Raw genomic sequence first — 22558 nt, 5'->3', positions numbered from 1 at the left:
AACAAGCGTCATTTTGAAACTAGACTCGTAATTTTTAGTACATACAAAAATAACTATAGTGTTAATGATTCCTGAGATAAAAATTTAGTTATGAAATACTTATATAATGTATGAAAAAACGGCTACTTACTACGGGTCTTAGTAGCTTTGGCTGACAATCTGGTATATTTTGTACTGTTCAGTATAATATTACTGTAGTTGTACTCTACAGTATAATTTGAGTGTAATTCTTTATCAATACCTGGTATATTTTTTACTCTACAGTATAATTTGACTGTGGTTCTATACAAATATATAAAGAACATATATATATATATTATATATTCAGTTTTTTTTTGGGGATATATTAATTTGGTATATTATAATTCCGCACATCTTTGCCTTTATTCAAAATGGGTAGCGGGTACTTTACAGTCGAGCACGCTTAACTTACTTATTTTCTATAAATTACAAAATATGTTTTGCAGAACGATTTGCATCGAGCCATGCAAAAATCACAATCGGCTTTGTCGCAACAGTTGACAATATTGTCGGCAACGTTGTTGTGCCTTGTCTTCACCAGGTAAGCGACCCTTCCATTGAATCTATTAATAGCTCTCTGTTCCACAAACTATCTTCCTCTCTCTCTCCATCTCCATCTCGTTTTAGTGTTTGCGGCATTCAGCATTTTCAGCGCGCCGGACATCGTCATTTGAATCTGTTTCAGAGCACCTATTACGTGGTTGTGACCTTCTCCACGGTTGGTTACGGCGATTTAGTGCCAGATATTTGGCCATCCCAGCTCTATATGGTCATCATGATTTGTGTAGCGCTGATTGTGCTGCCCACGCAGGTGAGTGAATGCATTTAATGCCTCACTGGAGTCTGTCGACTTCAGTCGAAGCCTGCAGGCTTAGCTGAGCTGTGTTATGAGTACAGTCATGTCTGGCTATAACGATAACAATATTTGTGTGTGCGTTCGTTTGTTTGTTTGTTTGTTAGATAAACACACGAACTTTAAGCTGCTTAGAGCTGCCATGTTTCATGTTCATCAATCAATTCGACTATTAACAGATGAGACTGAGACAAGTTCTCTGGTCATCAATCTGTATAAATATGAGTCATGGTCAACAACGAGTAGCTTCCACAATTAAGGAGCAATTGTGTTAGTACTCTCAGCAGCTTCAAAGTTCTATACAGCAGTCAATATGGCTGCCGCCCCAAAACAAGAGCATCAATCAAACGCTTTTTGCGACTTTTGCGTAGCATACTTTTAGGGGGTTGCAACAAGAAGGCAGCAAGCAGCAAGCAAAACAAGCTGCATGTCAATGTACGCGAGTCGCGCACCAAAAATTTATGACCAGCCATGAACAACAACAACTGCAACAACAGCAGCAGCATCGGCTACAATGTAAGCAAATTGTTGAGAGGCGTGTTTAGTGCCCTGAACGGAAAGCACTTAAATTTAATTGAAATTATTAATGCTGCAATTCCAAAATGCAATTGCGTTGTGCAAAATGCTGTCATGTTGCATTCTCCTCAATATATCAATCAATATCAATACAACGCTTGCTGTTGTCAATCGTTTTGGGTGATGAATCATCCTAAATGACTAACATTTGACAGAGGCAAAACTGCAAACTAAACTGAAGTTAGAAGGTCAACAGTCGAATACACTAAATAAAAATCAAGTTTTTAACTATGAAATATACAAATTAAATATATAATATATAAGATCACTTTTGTAAGATCATTAATCTGAAAAATGACAAGTTCTCAAATACTAGATTTAGAGTACATAATTCTCATATCACTCGAAATTTCTGAAAATAATTTAAAAAATACTAGATTTAGTTTACAAAATTTACATACCAATCGAAATTTCTTAAAAGTTATTGTCTAGCTCAGCTAGTAAAGCTGTAATTAACCAATATTTATTGTTTTCCGAGAAAGTTCTGAAGGTTTCAAACGCTTTGCGATTCGATTGTAATTATTTCGTAAGGTAGAACGTTCAGCAAATACACATAACTCACTAATTGATTGAATGATAATTAAATGATAGTAATAATAAACAGCCATAAATAAACGATTCGAATATTCAGAACAAATAAAAATAAAACGTAATAGATCATGTAATATAAAAAAGGGTTAATGGATATTATTTCTCTGTGCCTATTAGAAATGTATGGAAGGCCATAAACAATAAATTTTAATAGTATATCTACATATAATATACCAAATAAAGCTTTCAGTATAATTAACTATTTTTTGTTATATTAATTTATTCATAAAATTTGTATAGTATACCATTATTATATATATTTTAGTATTATTTGTTATATTAATTCCGTTAATTTAAAGAATAATGTAACTTTCATTCTTGTTTCTCTTATTTATAAGAACTTGGTTTTTTATCAAATGTTCTCAAAATCAAGATGCGTTTTCTTCTTACTTTTTACCTTTAACGTATTAGTACTTAAATTTGTCTTTTGTTCTTGAAATCAGGCTGACACCGTTCTACAAAATATCGCTTTTGGGATATTTTTAATTTTACATGATAAAGTTCTTGGCTGTGTTATTAACACTTTTCTTTCTTTTTTCTCAATCTTTTCGGCAGTTTGAGCAATTGGCATTCACGTGGATGGAGCGACAGAAGCTGGGAGGCAGCTACTCATCGCATCGAGCGCAGAGCGAGAAGCATGTCGTGGTGTGCTCGACAACGCTGCATGCAGACACAATAATGGACTTTCTCAACGAGTTCTATGCGCATCCCCTGCTGCAGGACTTCTATGTGGTGCTGCTTAGCCCCATGGAGCTGGACACAACGATGCGTATGATATTGCAGGTGCCCATTTGGGCGCAGCGTGTCATCTACATACAGGTTGGTTGCTTGGTTTGTCGCACAGTCAAATATTTGACAAGCCTCTGATTTGATTTGGCTTTGGCTTCGGCTTTTGCTTTTGCTTTGGAGCTGCGTCTCCCCAATTTCCGAGATTGGCATTGACATTTCACCATTTGAATTTTGCAACTGTTTTCTGTGGGGATTGTGTGCAGGGCTCGTGTTTGAAGGACGGCGATTTGGCGCGAGCACGCATGAACGAGGCGGAGGCATGCTTTATATTGGCTGCTCGCAACTATGCGGATAAAACGGCGGCCGATGAGCACACTATACTTCGGTCGTGGGCCGTCAAGGACTTTGCACCGAATGTGCCGCAGTATGTTCAAATATTTCGGTGAGTTTCGTCTACTCGATGTCAGCGCGATGTCGAACACACTTTGTCACGCCTCAGTTAATTCGATTTCCATTTCTTTCACTATTTGCTCGCATTTGCTCTGTGCGTGCCACACAACCAACATGCATACGTATATATATATATGCATATATATATTGTGTTTATCGACTGCATATCCTGCGGAAATTCGCTGTGGCCAGGCCGGAGCATAAGCTGCATGTGAAGTTCGCCGAACACGTGGTCTGCGAGGATGAGTTCAAGTACGCGCTGTTGGCCAACAACTGCACCTGTCCCGGCGCCAGCACCTTGGTCACCCTTCTGCTCCACACGTCACGAGGACAGTACGTATTTACCCACACACACACACACACGCAAAAGCACACACAGAAATCCACCCAAGAGCCGCGTAATATCCAGTCAACTGTTAATGGGCAGCACAAAAAAAGAAACATAAAAAATTAACTACAACAAAAAACACAGAGTATAACATTTAGTTCTTCACATGCGTCAGCAAACTTTGCCGCCACGATGCGTCACAGTTCACGGCAACTGGCAACTGGTGTCAACTGTTATCTACACACACACAAACACACACACACATTTCTATGTGCCATTTTTAGTGTAGAGCGTATTTACTGCTTAGCGAGTATTTAGGTTAAGATGGTCGCAATGACTTAATCAGCAGACACACGATAGTTGCTCCATCTAAGCCACAATTTTTTAATTACCGCTAACCTAATTGGGATTTAGTTACACTTGGGCAAAAGTTGAGTATATAGCTTGAAGCTTCGTGTTGAGTAAACAAACTAAAGCTATCGAAAGCTAGCATCTAGTATTACTTTACTATTCACACTATTCATTTTTAATAAGGAAAGAATAAACTAAAGGATATAACTACAGTTAAGTAGTTTAATTTGTCATTTAGAAGGTTTGATATAAAACTAGAAACTAACTAAACCATCAAATTTGAGACTTTAATATATTTTATAATTTGGATTCAGTTACAGTTGATTCAAACTAATGCATCTTTGTTAAATTTTCGAGTTGGAGAATAAATTTCTACAAGCTTAAGCAACCTAAGTCTTTATGATCTTCCATATGTATATAGTATTCCTTTTCAATAAGAGCAGAGCAAATTTAGTCTGCTAATACTAGAGAAAAATATAAAAATAGATGAATATCTTTTAAATATAGGTAAATGCATAACAAAAAAAAATATTTTCCATTGATTCTTAATTCCTTAATAATCTGGAGCCAATGTAAATCAAAAAGTTCAATTTTTTATGATTAAAAGTGGAATTAATTTATGATATTACCCTATAAATGTAGGTCAAATTTCACAGCATGAAAAATGTTTTTATGATTTGTTTTCTAAACCAAATATTTATCAATTGATTTACTTTTCCAAAAATTGTAAACGTAAACAAATACTTCTTTCAATTCCACAAAATATTCCCAATTTAAACTTGAGTTTAACAGAAAATGATTTATGCAGATTAGCTGAACAATTAGCTTAGGGTATTCCAACTATAGACGATAGAGAGCTGTGTGTGTGTGTGCCACAAGGACGAAGGAAATGAAAACGAACATGAAAATGAAAATGGGGAGACGTCGCGTTGTGTTGCGTTGCGTTGCGTCTGTATGAAGTGCGAGAGTTTTAATTAAATTTAATGCGCAAATGTTTCTAACATCAAACTGTGTTTTATGCAAATTTCGCTTGTCGTCGAGTGCGCAAATTAAAAATAATACTGTAAGGCAGGCAGGCTGGCGAAAAGGTAAATAAATAAATAAAATGCTCACGATAATGCGCGTTCTTTTGTGGCTTCGAATGTGAGGCTTGTGGGGCGCTCAACACGCAAGCCAGATTAATCATACGCCGCGTAAAACTTGACGCATTAGTTAAGTAGGGAATTTATAATTAGTATTTGAACTTAAGAGAGAGTGAGGGAGAACTGAGTTAAATCTCTAAACTTAATACACATTTAATTCCTCGACTTTAATTCCTTTCGACACACAGAGAGGGACAACAATCGCCGGAGGAATGGCATCGACTCTATGGCAAGTGTTCGGGCAATGAGATCTATCACATTGTGCTCGGCGACAGTCGCTTCTTTGGGGAGTACGAGGGTAAAAGTTTCACCTATGCCAGCTTTCATTCGCATCGCAAGTAAGTGAAAACTCCTCTTTAACATTTGTGTTGAATAGCTGGACGTTTGAATGGGACTCCCAGAGTGGGAGTCAATGCTTTGCTGGGCATAAATAATACAACGAAAAACTTGCAGCTCTCTCTCTCTTTCATTCATATTTATTTAGACGCCCATTGAAATACAAATTTATGTAAAATGCCAAAATTGCTTTACATTTTCATATTTTCATATTTATTTATTTGCACGCAACAACAACTCGAATGAACAACAAACAACGAACAACAACTACAACTACAACTACTTAAGGTATGGTGTGGCCTTGGTGGGCGTGCGTCCGGCTGAGCTGCCGGAATTCTATGAGGACACCATACTGCTGAATCCGGGACCCAGGCACATTATGAAAAAGGATGACACGTGCTATTATATGAGCATTACCAAGGAGGAGAATTCGGCATTTGTCGTTAATCAAAATCAAACTACGGATACAACGGCAGCCAGCAACAGAGATGGAGGCGCCACAAGCAGCTCTGCCATCGGAGGAGGCGGTGGCCCAGCAACTGGTGGGTACAATGACACACTCTCTGAGTGTATGTGTGTGTGTGTGCGTGTGCGTAAGTGTGTGTGTGCCATCAAATGAAATTACAAACTAAAGCGAACACGAACGAATGAGTTTGAATGCTGAATGGTCTCTCTTGTGCAAAATGTGTACATTACTCATATTATTTAGCAACAAGTTTTTTGCTCTCCATTTTCAGTTTCATTCAGTTCAATTTCTTTAAGGCTGCCTTTAAATCTGTCGATGAAAAAAAATACCAAACAATTTGATCTGTCTCTTTCGTTTCGTTATTCAATTATTTCTTCTTCATTTTGTTGTTCTCGTTGCGCGTTTTTGTCAATTTGTCTGGCAAGCAAATCCAAAACAAAATACCAACAAAAATATATAACAAAATGCTTTCAATGTGTGTGCGCGTGCCCGTCTCTAATTAATATTATTCATTTAGTCTTGAAGGTTTGGCATTCTATTATTGTTATTATTATTATTTCCATTAATTAATTATCTTGTGCTGAAAACTCGTCTCAAAGACAAAACTGACTAAATCGAATAAGAAAACCACAAAAATAAAGACACAGCTTTGTTATGTTTGTACAATTTTCTGGATCCACTCTCTTGCTCTCTACCTCTCTCTCTCTCTTTCTTTATCTTTATGAATCTCTCTTTATCTCTCTTTCTGCCTCTCTGAATTACTCTAACTTTACTTATAATTTACAATTTCTACTTTCAATTGCCAGTTGAGCTTTACTCAACAATTTTTTCTATTTCTTTCTTATTTTGAACTAATAAAGTACATATTACATTCCTGATAGATCTTAGCGAGATATTGCTAAATATAATATATAAAATATATAACATAATAATAAAGCTTAATACATCAAATATTTGAGCCATTTTCTGCTCAATTCTTTAGAACTTTTTCATACTTTTTTGACCCCATACTTTTAAAAAATTTCAAACAAAAAGTTCATTTAAAATTGTGAAGTCAAAATTAATTTTCTTTAATGGTAAAATAAGCATAGCTTAAAAAATTTTGTTTTATTAGAAATTATTTTCATTTCTTATGATTTCATTATTAATCTAGAATCCAAGAACGGAAAATGGCTTATGCAGTAAAGAAGTTCAAAATTTTTAGTGACTGCACATTAATATAACAAAAAGAGTGATAAAAACTATTATTGTATGCACAATAATAATAATTTTTATCGTAAAAAGTAATAAAAACTCAAATAAAAAAACTCACGCAAGAGTAAAACTAAAAAAGCATTTAGAAATAGCTGAAATTGTTCTATGAAACACCATTTGCTGGGTAATTGTTTGTGAGCATTTGAGCGATAATGAACTAGAAAATATATAAAAACATTACACAACCAACACACACACACATCAACACACACACACATACTTAGACACTTGCACTCAGTTTAGTTGTTGCATATACAATATATAAAATATCAAATATAGAGATACACATATGTAAAGTATATAAATGATCATATATCGTATAATGTATGTGTAGCCAATACAACAATACCAACAACAATAACATCAACAACAATACAAGCAACAACCAGTACAACAACATCAACAACAACAACAGTAACAACAACAATTAGCACGACTTTCACATCATCAACATTATTATCAGCATCAGCATCAGCATCAACAACAGCAACAGCAACAACAATAGCAACAACAGCAACCGCTTTGAACCAAGCGGCAATTGCACCAGTGCCGTCTGTTTGTGTTCGTGTGCCCCACAGTCCCAGTTATGAGTCTGCCGGAGGCACGCCCCTAACCGAGCGGCAACACTTGCAACCGTATCCGTATTCGTATCCGCCACCGTCACCGTCACCGTTTTCGTATCCGCAACAACTGCTACAACAACAACAACAACAACAAACAAGTGACAGTGACTTTACAACACTATTTGTGCGTGAGTGTGACTCCAAGAATCTTCCCCCCGAACCCATCCCAAAAAAAAAACCAAAAGGAATGAATTCGAAAGAAACTCAAAACATAAATGAAGCAAAAAACAAAAATATAATCAGCCCTTTTATTAAACTCACATCACACAACAACACACATGCCCTACTATATACATACACTATCACACCGACTACAGCATACACTAACTTTTCTTTTTCGATCCCGCAAAACTCTTCTTCGCTCTATCTCTCTTGTTGTCTCGCTCTCTCTTTCTGTCTTTATGTTTAGTTTTGCGCCTGTAAATGCCTCTAGAGTCTAGACCCGACTCCATTTCCGCCATTCAAAAGCCATTAGCGTAACACACACACACACACTTGCGCTTTACACTCACACACACACTCTCTCACACACACTCTCACACACACTCTCACACACACCGCAAACACACCTTGTGATTACACATCCGGCCGAAACACACAAATTTTATATTTTTTCAGTTACTTCCGCGATGCTATTTTTGTCTTTGCTTCATTTTGCTTTTGCACTCGTTGTTACATTTTTGTACTTTTTCGCTTTTATCGCATGTTCTCATATTGCACCCCGTTGTCTTCTTCTTCTTATTGTTCTTTATTTTACTTTCGGGTTTTTTGTGTTTGCCTGCCTCTGTTATTGGATGGTAGTTATTGCTCTCTTGATGTCCCCTTTGTCCAGTCCCCTGTCAATTGTAAATTATACGCACCGCGCACGCAACAATTTGTTGCCTCACCAATAATAATAATAATGCGTATACGCCGCATACACCAACTGTTGCGTGTCACAATATTGCTTCAAATATATTTAGTTTGCTGTCGCTGTCGCTGTTCGTGTAAGTATAATTAAGGCACAACAAGCGACGACAAATGAGCCTGGGTCCAACCCATTAAGCAAGCCAAAAACTTCTCTCTTCGCGCTTCGGTTTCTGCTGCTTCTTCTTCCGCTTGTTGCCTTAGTTGGTCTCGGTCTCTGTATTTGTGTGTGTGTGTATGTGGACAGCCGTAATTAAGTTCAGCTCCAACTACAAGCCGAAAACTAGCGTTAACTGAAAGTCAATATTTTCGCAAAAACTTTTGCCACGCCAAAAGCACTAATGACATTAGCTGATAAATGCCAGCTAGGGAATGTAAAATGCTAATATGAAGCAGGCTTATGGCTGGGAACTTAGCGTAAAATAAATGAAAATTAACTATGACATATTTTAATTAAAATATATTTAATTGAAATGTAATGCACTTAATTAAAATTAGCTGGTAACGTAAAATTCTAATATGGTTCTTTGAACTTAATCTATAATGGGAGCAATTAGCAGTTGATGTTTTAATTAAAATATATATTTCTTTTCAATTAAAGATATTTCATTATTAGCTGAAAAATGCCAGCAAATGCATCACTGGCTTTAAAACCATTCGGCGTATAAATTTAGTTTATTTTGAACAATATAATATAACAAATTCTTCAACTTGAAATTAAGTGATTTTGTTTAGCAAATCATTTGAATTATAAAATAATTTATAATGCCATCCTAAAGACCTGATAAGTAACTAAAATCTGTTTTACATCCTCTCCACTTAAAACAAAATTTAGTTTGAAGCCTTTTCGAACGAAAAACTGAAAGTATTGCTCAAATATGTCAGTAATTTTAAATTCTACAAACTTAGTACATAACAAATGTCATTAAACAAGAAGTAAATATAAAATAAATTTAATATTTGATTTAAAAAATATATGTTATACATTACAGCTCTCACAGTTTCAAGCAGTTAATTCCAATGTACACATTATTATTATTGTATATTTGCTTTGCATTTTACAGCATCTTTATACAAGGCAAATTATTGTGGCTGCAAATTCAGGTCAAATTTAGGTTTTCAGGAAGGAGTTAGTTCAAATGTACATAATACATGAAGATTTAATATTCAGTTTTCATTGTTTCGAGCAGCTGCAATACAAATTGAATAGTTTTCGACTTTCCTTTGTTTACTTTAATTTAAATTCATGTTTAATAAAGATATCACCACTGAATACACTTCAATTCTCACAATCTAGGGAAATTTAAATGAAGCAACGATTTGCTTTCAATTTATCAGCAGCTTAATAAAACTAAATATTTTTTTATGCAAATTCAAAACATATTAATGCTTTCACTATTTTAAAGTATTAAATTCTTTGCATACAACACAATTACTTAATAATCGATTTTAATGTTTCAGTATCTTAAATACAAATTGAATAGTTTTTATTGCAAATTAAAGATCAATTTCTTTTTTAATTCAAAGCACACAACTTAAATTTAAAATCATTTTTAAATCAAAGCATTCAACTTAAACTCAAAGCTACAAAAATTTTATTCTCTTCCGATTGGCGTTTGGGCATTTTCAGTGCCCCTTTCAGCTAATGTCATTGGCTCAAGAAAGCTGACAAGGATGCCGGTTAACTTACTTGGCAGTAAGCAAAGTTTGCCAACTGAACATTTCGGTCGCATTTCGCAAGGACTTTTAATGAGTTCGACAGGTCCTTTTTCTCCTTTTGCACATCGTTACAAGTCCTCATTCTCTCTCTCTTTCTCTCACTCTCTGTTTTGCTCTCGCTCTCTCTTGCTTCCGATTACGTATACGTCGATTGCTTCTGCTTCTTTTACCGTCGTGTTGTTGTTGTTATTTCGGTTGATATTTTAGAGAATTTTTAAATTTTGTTGTACTAAGCAAGCAAGACTTTATTCAAGTAGCGTTAAAAATTTTGTGCTTAACATAATAACTCCTTGCGTTTTAGTGCACTGAAGTCAAATCGAGCGCGAAAAAACACTAAACGCTAAAACCAAAAGCGAAACTAAAATTGTGTTACTTTTACTTGCAAACTTTTCTGTGCTGTGCGTAGCCAGCGACAACCCAACGGCTGTGATAATATCGGACTCAAGGCAAAATCTGAAGGACACAACGGTCAGCACAACGCAATTGGCAACGACGGCGGCCACAACAACGACAGCGATAACAACAACAACGCTCCCGCTGACAATGGGCGGAGCAAGTGGTTCAGGTATGGGACAAGGTGGATCCAGCAGCAGTGGAGCCAGCGGAGCAGGACCCACAGCTGGTGGCCTAGGGGTCGGCCTCAATATGGGCACCTCGCTAAGCGTAACACCTGCCACACTGACCACAACGGGCAATCATCTGGACGTGCCGTATGCCAACAATCCCAATCTGCTCAGTCCCGATGTGCTCAATCAGCGTAGAGGTAAAAAATAATAGGGGGAAATATTTGTGGGGAACTCTGATTAGCTCACCTCCTTCCTATACTTCTCTTTCTCTTTGGCAACAGGCAGCAGACGACCCTCGATTTTGCCTGTCCCCGATATGTTTACATCGTCGTCGTTCAGTATTGCTGGCAACGATGATGGCGAGGAGGGTGACGAGAGCGACGATGAAATCGATGATGAAATGCCCTGGCGTTCGCCTTCCGAGAAGATTGCGTAAGTCAACCCCAGAATCCAGATTTCCAACTCTGAATAAACTCTACTCAGTCTGTGTTTTTCTGTGTGTGTCGCGCGTCTAAAAGTCTTACTCGGAATTTTCATTTGTACCTTTTAAATTTAACTAATTGATAATCGAGGCACTTTCTCCTCCCCCTTCCCCCTTATGTATAGCTAACATTCTTGTAACTAACTTAAAATATAACTGTATTGTGTACACCCAACAATCCAATTGTGCAACTCACATAGTTAACAACTATCTAGCTCGAAACCCTTTAAGTGTATTCCAAAATGTTACTCTAGCTGTCCCCTAAAAACTAAACATAGTTTAGCTACTTTTTGTACATAGCTCTATCCATCAAGGCTGCAAACCTGTAAAATTGACCTTACTCTTTAAATGTTCCTCCTTGGAACTATCATTTGATGATTTTCCTAAACGGTTTAAAATTTCTTTGATGTGTTCCCTTAACCTCATAAATTTTCCAAAACAGTTTAAAACTTCTTTCATATCTTACCTTACTCTTCATATAAATCTATTTTTAATAAATAATTTATTATGATAATTTATACAAGGGTTAACAAAACTTGAAAGTCGAATAAAATAATAGAATCTTAAAATAAATTCATTTCAAATCCTAAGACTTGCTAAAATTAGCTTATATTCTTATCATAATATTAACTTCATTCGTTTGAAAATCGAATTAAATTGTTGACATCATTTGAATCAATTCACAGAAATTGAATTTTTTTCAAAAGGTTAGTTATAATTATAATAAAAACTATGGTATCTAAGGAACTGGCCTTTGGCTTAGAAATTGAATTCATTTTGGTAACATAACAAATTCTTTAACTTTTTTTGAATAGAGTTTGCAGCCTTGAAATTGAGTGATATTTTCAGCAAGTAAACACTTTAACAAAAATACCTGAAAATATAACATAATCTGGTAATATTTTCACGTAAATTATATTTAAATTTAGAATTTGCATATATGTATTATTTGCAAATAGTGTTACTAAAATATCAGATAAATAGCATTTCAATTTAAAATGTATATTATTTAAAAATCATATTCCGTTGAGATAGTATGGATTCTCCACTTTAAACTAAATTTAGTTTAAAACCTATTTCTCACAAAGATTTGCTGAAAGTATTGCTCTCGAACTCTCTCCCCTTGAATGTACTTGTAAATGTCGTATTCGATGTACATGAAGATGTTTAGCAAAACCTCAAACCCCGATCCCCACACAAAACTAAACTGAAGCTAAACTGTAGCTTAGAAACGAATCCCCAACTAACTCTCCAAGAACTTCTCGCAGTTGCTTGGGTGGGCACTTTCCACAATCGCGCACCTATTCGCTCATCATGAGCTCCTCGGAGGACTCGTATCAGCGCGGTGCTGGCTCCTGTGGCCATTGCAATGCCACCACAGTGGTGGGGCAGGCAGCACCACAATCACAACCACTATCACAGCCACTTCAACCACAACCAGCAGCAGCACCACCGCATTACGAGTGGCCAGCACCGCTGCGCAGACGCGCCATGAAGAAGAGCTACAGCTGCGACAGCGAGTGCGCATTGCCCACCAGCCAGCGGCTGAATGTGGGTCTCAATCTCGGTCTTGGCCTCGGTCTTGGTGGCCTCGGTGGTGGCACCTGCACGTTGGCTGTGCTGGCGGCACGACGGCGTCAGTTGCAACGCGCCTGCTGCAGTTGCTCGCACGATAGCTGTGGCAGCAACATCACAACCACCACCACCAGCACCGCAGCGGCTGCTATGGCCACAGCTGTTGGCGGTGGTGGTGGCGGTGGTGTTGGCGGTGGCGGTGTCGCCTCAATGCTCGGCCAGCCGCCAGCATTTTCGTTCACGTCAAGCAGCTCGATTGAGACGCGGCGTCTGGCGCGTCCCGTGTGGGCCGCCGACTATTCCGGGTAAGTTGCCGCCGTTTTGTGGCAAGTAGTGTAGGCAAAACGTGCCAGTCTGTATCAGTATGTGTGCGTGTGTGTATCTCTGTGGCAGCTGGACACTTTTTTTTATTCAAATGTTCCATTGTTGAAGAGTTGTTATCCGTTTGCCTTTACCGTTGTCTCGCTGCCTCATTGTTGTTCTTTCGTTTTTGCTATTGCTATTGCAGTTAGTTTGTCGCTGTTGCTTACGCAATGTTTTGTTTGCCAGTTGCGACAGTTGCTAGTTGGCTGCCGCTGGCTATTTTTTAATGACTTGCAACGTTTACCTTGAACGTGGCCCCCTCAAAAACTTGAGATTTGCTGACGATGCTCTTCTCTATCTAAGTCTCTCTTGCTCTTGTTTGTCCACATACCCTTTAAAAGGGACGAGTGTTGACGAGTGGGTAGCTTAAACTATTATTTCTATATAGTACTAACATTAGTATGTTATTTAGACTCAAAATTGAAAACTGTTTCTTTACCAACAATGGTTTCAGGTCAGATTATAAATATTTTCATTTCGTTTAATTTGATATGATTAAATCAGTTTTTTCATATATAGCCAAGACAGATCTGAAATCGATTTGTATACAACATCTAACATTTATAAAAAGTAATATTTTGAGAGGAGCAGCCAAAACACTTAATAACTTATGAATTATTAATCCTATGATTTAGCTGTTCAATTTTAAATTTAGGGAAATTGTAATAAAAACAAATATTCCTTCTAACGAAAGCCAACCTAACATATTGTTATTATTAGGTTTCCATTATGGTGCTATTATTATTATTGTCGAATTCAGTATAACGAAACTGATCTATACTCAGAGAGAGAAAAAAAACGATCTTAAAATAAGATTTATAGCTTGAAACAATCTTTAAATGCTAAATTTGCATTTTAGGATCAAAAACTTATTTTAAGATTAAAATCTTGATTCAAGAATGTTTTATTCTAGATTGAAAAAAAAAACAACAGACTAACTATCTCTGAAAACTTTAGAAAGTAAATTTGAAGTCTTAATCTTTAAAATAGTAGCAGAAATATTCATCACATAATAGCCTTCTCTGTTGGTTTGTATTAATATTATGCAAAACTTAATTAAAGAAATTCATTGTTGTTAGAATTTATAACTTCCCGATTTTCTAATCCTTTCACTCAGCATCAAGCATTAAGTGCTTTTATTCTTATTACTAGAATTAAATGCACTTCAGAATCATCAAATCAAATTAAGAGTCGTAGAAAATAGTAGCATTTATTTTAGTGAACACATCTTTATTGTCAAATTTAATATTCTTTACAATCAGCATCGACATAGTAAGATTCATTATCAACTTGAGAATGTTTAATTCAAAGCTTAAAATTTAGGAGCTATTAGATAAAACAAGAACCTTGCAACGTTAGACATACACTAAAATTCAACATTAATTTAGACAGAAATATTTGAGAGAATTTAAAGATTGTGATAGATTTCTTTTTTAATCAGAATTAAATGTCAAATGCTATTATTCTTTATATCAAATCATCAAACAGATTAAGATATATGGAAAATAGCAACTTTTATCTTAGTGAATTTGTTCAAACATTTGCATAGATTTTATCTCAACTACATTGATTGCAGCATATCACATAGTCGAGCATCAACAACTATTCTTTAACCATATTGTTGCGCTTGTTATTGTTGTTGTTGCTGTTACCGCTTTAACTGCTTCTGCTTCTGCTTCTGCATCTGCATCTGCTTCTTCCTCTGCTTCTTTCTCCGCTTCTGCTTTGGCTGCAACTCAAGCTTCCTTTTTTGTTGTTGGATTTTGTTTACTTTGCCTGAGTTGCATTTTGCATTCATTCCAAAAAGTTGTCGCTTCCCTCAGTTCATGTTATCTATTGTAGGTAGCTGTAGTTGTTGTTGCTGCTGTTGTTGCAGTTCTTCTTGTTCTGGTTGTGCATTTAGGTTGTTTGCCACAATAAGAACGCAACTCGAGGATAGGCCAAAGTCTCAACAAAGGGTCCAGAGAAGACAAACACTACGTTGCCCCACATTAATTGCATGTTACATACCTCAAACAAAAAAACAAGAAACATTGTACAGAAAAAATAACATAGAGAATAAGTTGCAAGCTCTTGTTGTTATTTGTTGTTGTTGTCGTAGTTTGTTGCAAGTTGTTCCCAGACACTCTATTCCTTGCCTCCAAGTATTGCCTGTCGCCTGTCGCCTGTCAATGCTCATTCCCTGCACCTTCTTTTGATTTTGGTTTGGTTTTGGGCTAACACGAAAAGCGCTTTTCCCTTCCGCAATCGGGGACACTTTTCACACTCGTATTCGCTCCGATTGTCCATTGCAGTATTGTCAAAGGATTTCCCCCAGTGTCGCCCTTCATCGGTGTCAGTCCGACTCTCTGCTACCTGCTCAAAGAGAAGAAACCACTCTGCTGCCTGCAGTTGGCTCAGGTGAGTGGCAGTCCAATCACTTAACCACACTTCAATCCTCAATTCCTCGTTCGGTTTTCCCCCTTTCACTTTCTTTCTGGACAGGTCTGCGAGCACTGCAGTTATCGCAATGCCAAGGAGTATCAGTGGCAGAACAAGACAATCATTCTGGCCGCTGACTATGCCTCGAATGGCATCTACAACTTCATCATTCCGCTGCGTGCTCACTTCCGTTCAAAGACCTCATTGAATCCCATCATCTTGCTGCTCGAGCGTCGTCCCGATGTCGCCTTTCTCGATGCCCTCTCCTACTTCCCGCTGGTAAGTTTTAAGCTGAAGCTCCTTCGGGGAGCAGCTGTGTAAGTCAAAGTGTCCTTTTGCAGGTTTACTGGATGCTTGGTTCCATCGACTGCCTTGACGATCTGCTGCGAGCGGGAATCACGCTGGCCGAGAGCGTCGTCGTGGTCAACAAGGAGCTCTCCAATTCCGCCGAGGAGGATTCCCTTTCCGACTGCAACACAATCGTGGCAGTGCAGAATATGTTCAAGTAAGTGGGCAAAATACAATTTAATGAAAGTGATTGCTTATTGAATTTAATTTAGGAATTGCAATTGTATAGAATGAAATTTCATTTGAAATTATTGAATGATTATTTCCACAATAATTTTTATAATAAAGAAAGTATTGAATCTATTTCTATTATTGGGTTATCAGAAACGTTCATTGTCCACTTCAATACAATTCAATATACATATTTCGAATATTCACAGCTCAAAAAGAACCAATAAAATTAGTCACTTTATTACTCATAACATTATGACATTTTTCTCTATTGATTTTTGCACGACAGCAATTAAGTCGAAAACTAACAAAACTCTTAAGCTGATTTTTACTCGGCATCAAGAGCATCTGGTTTTACTAAATTAAATTACTTTCAAATTAAATTTAATAAAATGTAAACTATGAATTAGAATTTAATTCTTTTTTCTTAGCTATTATCTTATTAAGTTAATAAAAAAATCATAATCTTAATAAGAACAAGTTCTAAGTCTATTCAAGATACTTAAAAAGACTATTTGCAGTTGCCTACCATATTTACCATTTATATTTATTGTTATTTATATTTATATTTACTATTTACGTCTGAAAGTAGGTGTATGATGTGACTATTAAGTCTCTTTCAAATATATCAAACACTTCTACAACTAAATCGAACTTGAATCGAACTCCTCTGCAGATTCTTTCCGAGCATCAAGAACTTCTTTTGTTCACTTTCAAATTAAATTAAATACAATTGAAACTATGTTTTAGAATTGTATTCTTTATTCTTGGCAATTATCTTATTACATTAAAAACAAAAATATGTATATTATAAGAACTACAATTCTAAATTAGAACAATTTCTAAGTCTATTCGGGATACTTAAAGAGACTTTTAAATTTGTCTATTCACAATAAAATATTTTAGTAGTAACATATATATGTACATTATGTATGAAGTGACAAAGTTGACTTTCAATTATATCAAACACTTCTACAACTAAATCGAACTTGAATCGAACTCGTTTGCAGATTCTTTCCGAGCATCAAGAGCATCACGGAGCTGTCGCAGAGCTCGAACATGAGATTCATGCAGTTCCGGGCGCACGACAAATACGCGCTGCACCTGAGCAAAATGGAGAAGGTCGGTAGAGAGGTGGCCCAGAGCTGCGTTCGCTGCAGTTGTCATTGGTTAATTTGTCGCTCACTTAATTGCAGCGCGAGAAGGAGCGCGGTTCACACATCTCGTACATGTTTCGTCTCCCCTTCGCCGCCGGTGCGGTCTTCAGTGCCTCGATGCTGGACACGCTGCTCTATCAGGCGTTTGTCAAGGATTATGTGATTACCTTTGTGCGCTTGCTGCTGGGCATTGATCAGGCTCCAGGCAGCGGATTTCTCACTTCGGTAAGCTGAGGAGTCTGAGTTTGCCTAATTTGTCTAATGGATGACTTAATCGTCGCTCTCTCTCTCTTTCTGTAGATGCGCATCACTAAAGACGATATGTGGATACGCACCTATGGGCGATTGTATCAGAAACTCTGTTCGACCACCTGCGAAATACCCATTGGCATTTATCGCACACAGGACACATCGAATGCGGACACATCACATGTGAGTAACTCGCCGGTCGAAAGATGGGGACCCTTCTCCGCCTTCAGCAGGCATTGTGTGCGCTTGCGTCCATCGGTGAGTCCAAAACAAATGCAATAACAACAACAACTACAACAACAACAGCAGCAGCAATAGCTGCTAAATAAAGAGATTATCAAATCAGTTTAAACTAACAACAAATTTTCAACTTTTGGGCCCTCAAAAAAAAAAACAAAGAAAGAAAGTAGAACAGAAAAAGAATTTTCCATTTAGCCAAATGTCTTTGGCAGCACAAAATAAACTAAACAAATCCAATCACACACACACACAATCTACTACTCTTACTCACTCCCACTCTCTATCTCTCTCTCACACACACACAGCCTGTCTCTTTCTCTCTCTCTAACTCTCTATCTCTGTCTCTACCTCTCTTGCTCACATAATTTCGATTGATTTCTAATCGAAACTTGTTTGATTCGCCTTAACAAATTAGGTACACAAATCTTAATTAATTTGTGTTAGCCTTTCATTTTGAAATATTTTGTTATCATTTCGAATTCAACAGGCATAATAATTATATTTTTACTTAATTTCACTTTAGTTTTTTCCACTTATTTTTAAATCACACGCTTACGCTTCGATACTAACTGCATTTGAGACGAGTCTGCGCCTTAACAATCCTTAACTTAACTTAACTTAACTTCATTTGCATAATTATACAATATATATATAAATATAAATATATACTTCTATTATAAGTACTCTTATACTATACTACTACTCAGCTAATATATATATATATACAAACTCTTTTTCAAACTAATACTCGAAACGTACTCGTAAAAAATATAAAAAAAAAACAAATACAAACTAATTTTCGATTAACGTAAAGTTTAAAATTGCTTTTGAAAGATTTCTAGAATTTTTATTCCAAGTACCTAGACGAAAGATCCCCACACCCAAGTACCCCCAAATACTCTATATACATATTATATGAATCAATCATTAATCCAAAGCATAGCGTGCTGATTTAGTATCAATTTTTGTACATATATCTATCAATCAACCAACCCAAAACAAAAAAATATTGTCGAAATAGTTGTTTTTCTTTTACATGAACATACTCTCAGAACTTGGCGTTACCTTTCTCCACCCGTCCCCCTGCCACCACCCCTTCTCCCATCAATGCATTAGCTAATGATATGATTATCGAAGTGGCCCACAAATTAACACTGAACCTACCCCTAAAAATTCACTGAACCCCCCCCAAAAACAATTGATTTTGTGTGAGCAAAAAGAAAAAAAAAAAAGAATCAAATTGACTGAGATAACAAATTACGCATACGCCCCGTTAACATTTTTTACAAATGTCTCAAGCGACTAAACTAAACTAATTGATTTGCGTTTGTATTGGACTTTACCACCTATTAAAATCAAAAAGAAAAAACTGAAACTGAAAAAATGAAAAACAATCTTGAAAATGAAAAACGCACACGCGCACGCAGTGAGTGATGAAAAAACATGTATTTTTTATAGACTAGAAAAAAACCAACAACAACAACAAACAAAACAAACAAATTAATATGGAAAATAAATATCTAAAAAAAAAAAAACATATCATGCAATACTTCTTGTCACTTTGCCTGCCTCATTAGTCATTAGTCCACAACTCTTAGTGCTACATTAGCTTAGCTTAGCTATCTATCTCTATGGCCAATATTTGTGTGTTGAATGCATTTTGCTTAACGTACGAGTGATGAACGCTCGCATGTGTGCGTGCATGTGTATGTGTGTGCATGTGTATGAGTGCTCTCTATAGTTCCTAGTTACAGTTTGTTAGGAGCGCTTGCATGACTTTCTCTCTTTCTCTCTCTCTACTTCTTGTTCTCCTATTAAAGCTTGCTGTTTGTTTAGTTCAATTTTTCTGTTCTTCTATTTTTTGTTGTTTCCGTTTGTTAAGTTTAGTTTTGCATGCACCCCTTAATTAGTTGATTGCATTTGCTTGTTGTGTGTCCTGCACCACAGGATAAAAGCTGGCCACGCTCACACACCAACACACACACTCTCGGACATATTCATTCACATACAACACACTATATAGAGAAAGCATTACCAATAGGTGCTTTTGATACCATCAAACACAACACTTCCCTCCTTCTCGCTGTTTCCCCAACTCAGACTCTATCTTTGACCGTTGCTCTCGTGTCCCATGCTGTTGTAATCTCGTGTCTGTGTTTAGTTTACGTGACCTGCCGCATGGCGAATTTCACATTCCACCGTCCAGGTCCGAATATAAAAATATTTTAAGTTCTCCTTTTCCGCTTTTCTGTTGTGAATTTTCCCAGTTTTAAACAAACATGTTGTTAATCGATACTTCCCATGTTGGTCTACATTTTAAAGTCGGTGTAATGCATAACCTGTTGCATTCATATTTACCTCATCAGCTTTTGCAGACTAGACAGGGAAAGTGCCAAATATAATTCGCAATAATGCCAAATATAATTCGATATAATAGCCACAAATTCTTTAACCATACCAATTGGCTCTATTCTATATTTAGTTTATGGCCAACAAAATCAAATTTGTAAATTAAATAAAGAAACATTGCAAATACAATTTCAAATATGCAAATTGAACACTTGGGTAGGTTTAACTAGCAAATACTCAACCTAGAGCAACCAAGCTCCATAAGGTTGGTGTAACTGCTAAAACTGTTGGTGTAAATCAATTTTGCTAGCCAGTTTCTCCTCAAACTCCTGCCATTTTGTCTTAATTTGAATAATTATGTTCTCTGATTAAAATAACCTCGAAACATAATTTATAGCAAGAAATTTGATGATCGATTCTCCAACATTGTTGCTCATTTTGTATCACAACACAAATTTCCCATTTTCAATGCAATATGCACCAAACTTTTTCGCCTTTAATCACTTTGCGTGCAATTTGTTCCACAAACTTTGCAAATTGTGCAGTTGAAAATGCTGAACACAAAAAAAAATCAATAGTAATTAGCAAAGTTTAGCAAAAGCTTAGAGAACTGTTTCATTAAGTGCTAATTGGTAATATATTCGAATTAGTTGAATCTATCTATAGATTAATTTAATGTAGAGTTTAGTGATAGTAGCAAAAAACAACAAAAACAAAAAAAATAAAATAAATTTAATATGCGCTTTTGCAGGCACCTTTAATTCAATATGAATTTAATTTCAATTACAATATTCATTTTTGTTGTGCATTGCTTTTTATACAGAAAGTGAAAATGCTTTTGGGATTAATTTGTATTTTAATTGGATTTTATTTGAGAAGTGAGCTAAATACAAAACTTTGTTTGACATGTTTATGGCTTTTAGTTGTAATTGTTTAAACTTGACTCGCAACTGGCATGTTTGCAGTTTCACACACATTAAATGTTACATTGTTTGGCCGCACACGAAACAATGCAAAAAAATATTATTACTATTAATGAAAACATCGTTTACATTAAATGAACATAAAAGCAGCGCCCGAATTATACTTTAACAAAAAAAAAGAAGAAAAAAAACCAACACACACGAACACACAAAAAATCCATCATGCATAAATGAAGTTTTAACAATCTGCCATTTCAATTAAAAATCAATTAAATATGTAAATCATTTTGTGTTTAACCGAAATTTCATCAAATTTGCATACCACAACAAACAACAACAACAATCTCGATTATATATGGTGTTGGGGTGTTGTGCACAGTATGATGAGGAGACTGGCACTCCAGATTCGACAAAGGACAGCACGGAAATGCTCCGAGGTGTTACGTATCGACCGCCGTCGTCAGGTGGCGCCACAGGCACAGGCAGTTACCGTCCCCGTCAGAAGTCGGTCAACTGTCTCGGTGGCTGCTCGGAGCGGAAGGGATCATCCGTAAGTATCACTCATGCCCCATCTCCTCATCCCATCCCATAGCTGAAATGCTCTCTCTGTGTCTGTCTGCCACATCCGTGAGGTAGGTTCGTTTTGGTTACGATTATGGTTTTGGATTTTGGATTTTGGATTTTGGTTTTGGGTTCTTGAACGCTTCTTTCAGCATGCTCTTGGATATGGATGCCTGACTCTACCCCCAATAACAATAACAACGAGATCGTCTCATTAGTTGCACAAACATATATTATCCTCTACACACACACACACAATCGCACACTCACACACAGTCGAACACATACATAGAGACACATCGACAAGTGTGAATAGCAATTATTTGAATTCGTATTATATATTGTTTTGAAGCTGCTTTGCATTGAAATCATCATCAACATCTCTTGCAGTACTCGATCAATTTGGCCGACGAGGCACGCGATAATCATGCCCAGCAGATCGAGCGAGCGGAAATCGCGAATCTGGTGCGCAGTCGCATGGAGTCATTGAATCTGCCCACCATCGATTACGACGATGTCAGCGAGAAGCGCAATCATCTGTCCTATGTGATAATCAATCCGAGCTGTGATCTGAAGCTGGAGGAGGGCGATCTCATGTGAGTTACAGAGGCAATAAAATCGCTAATGATAATACTTCATTTTTCATAATCAATCATTTTAGTTTATTTTGATTATTTTATTTTTTTTTTATTTTATATATTATATTTATTTTATTTATTTTATTTGTATTATTTATTTTATTTAGATAATACTTACGTATATATTTTTTGTTTGTCATATATTAATTTTTATACCCGCTACCCATAGGA

At 36.4% G+C, this 22558-nt stretch overlaps 1 protein-coding gene across 19 annotated transcripts in view; it reads left to right on the top strand.

Moving 5' to 3' along the window:
- LOC117568731 (potassium channel subfamily T member 2) overlaps window positions 1-22558 on the top strand; it is a 161739-nt gene that overhangs the window by 133328 nt on the left and 5853 nt on the right. For 6 of the 19 annotated variants that reach the window (XM_052004975.1, XM_052004968.1, XM_052004970.1 and 3 more), the window contains 19 exons: window positions 468-562; window positions 649-832; window positions 2597-2860; window positions 3034-3212; window positions 3413-3553; window positions 5230-5379; window positions 5666-5919; window positions 7432-7848; window positions 10752-11108; window positions 11193-11343; window positions 12661-13272; window positions 15625-15730; window positions 15815-16030; window positions 16093-16256; window positions 17281-17392; window positions 17467-17652; window positions 17728-17934; window positions 21568-21738; window positions 22140-22345. In XM_052004975.1, the coding sequence (XP_051860935.1) occupies window positions 468-562; window positions 649-832; window positions 2597-2860; window positions 3034-3212; window positions 3413-3553; window positions 5230-5379; window positions 5666-5919; window positions 7432-7848; window positions 10752-11108; window positions 11193-11343; window positions 12661-13272; window positions 15625-15730; window positions 15815-16030; window positions 16093-16256; window positions 17281-17392; window positions 17467-17652; window positions 17728-17934; window positions 21568-21738; window positions 22140-22345 (4172 nt within the window). The remainder of the gene's footprint in view (window positions 1-467; window positions 563-648; window positions 833-2596; window positions 2861-3033; window positions 3213-3412; window positions 3554-5229; window positions 5380-5665; window positions 5920-7431; window positions 7849-10751; window positions 11109-11192; window positions 11344-12660; window positions 13273-15624; window positions 15731-15814; window positions 16031-16092; window positions 16257-17280; window positions 17393-17466; window positions 17653-17727; window positions 17935-21567; window positions 21739-22139; window positions 22346-22558) is intronic. The other 13 variants (XM_052004969.1, XM_034249554.2, XM_034249556.2 and 10 more) reach the window with 9 other exon arrangements.

This window comes from Drosophila albomicans, chromosome 3 (assembly GCF_009650485.2).
Source record: "Drosophila albomicans strain 15112-1751.03 chromosome 3, ASM965048v2, whole genome shotgun sequence".
In the NCBI taxonomy this organism is placed as follows: Eukaryota; Metazoa; Arthropoda; class Insecta; order Diptera; family Drosophilidae; genus Drosophila; species Drosophila albomicans.
Note: the sequence above shows the minus strand (reverse complement) of the source record. Positions and strands in the feature narration are given on the sequence as shown.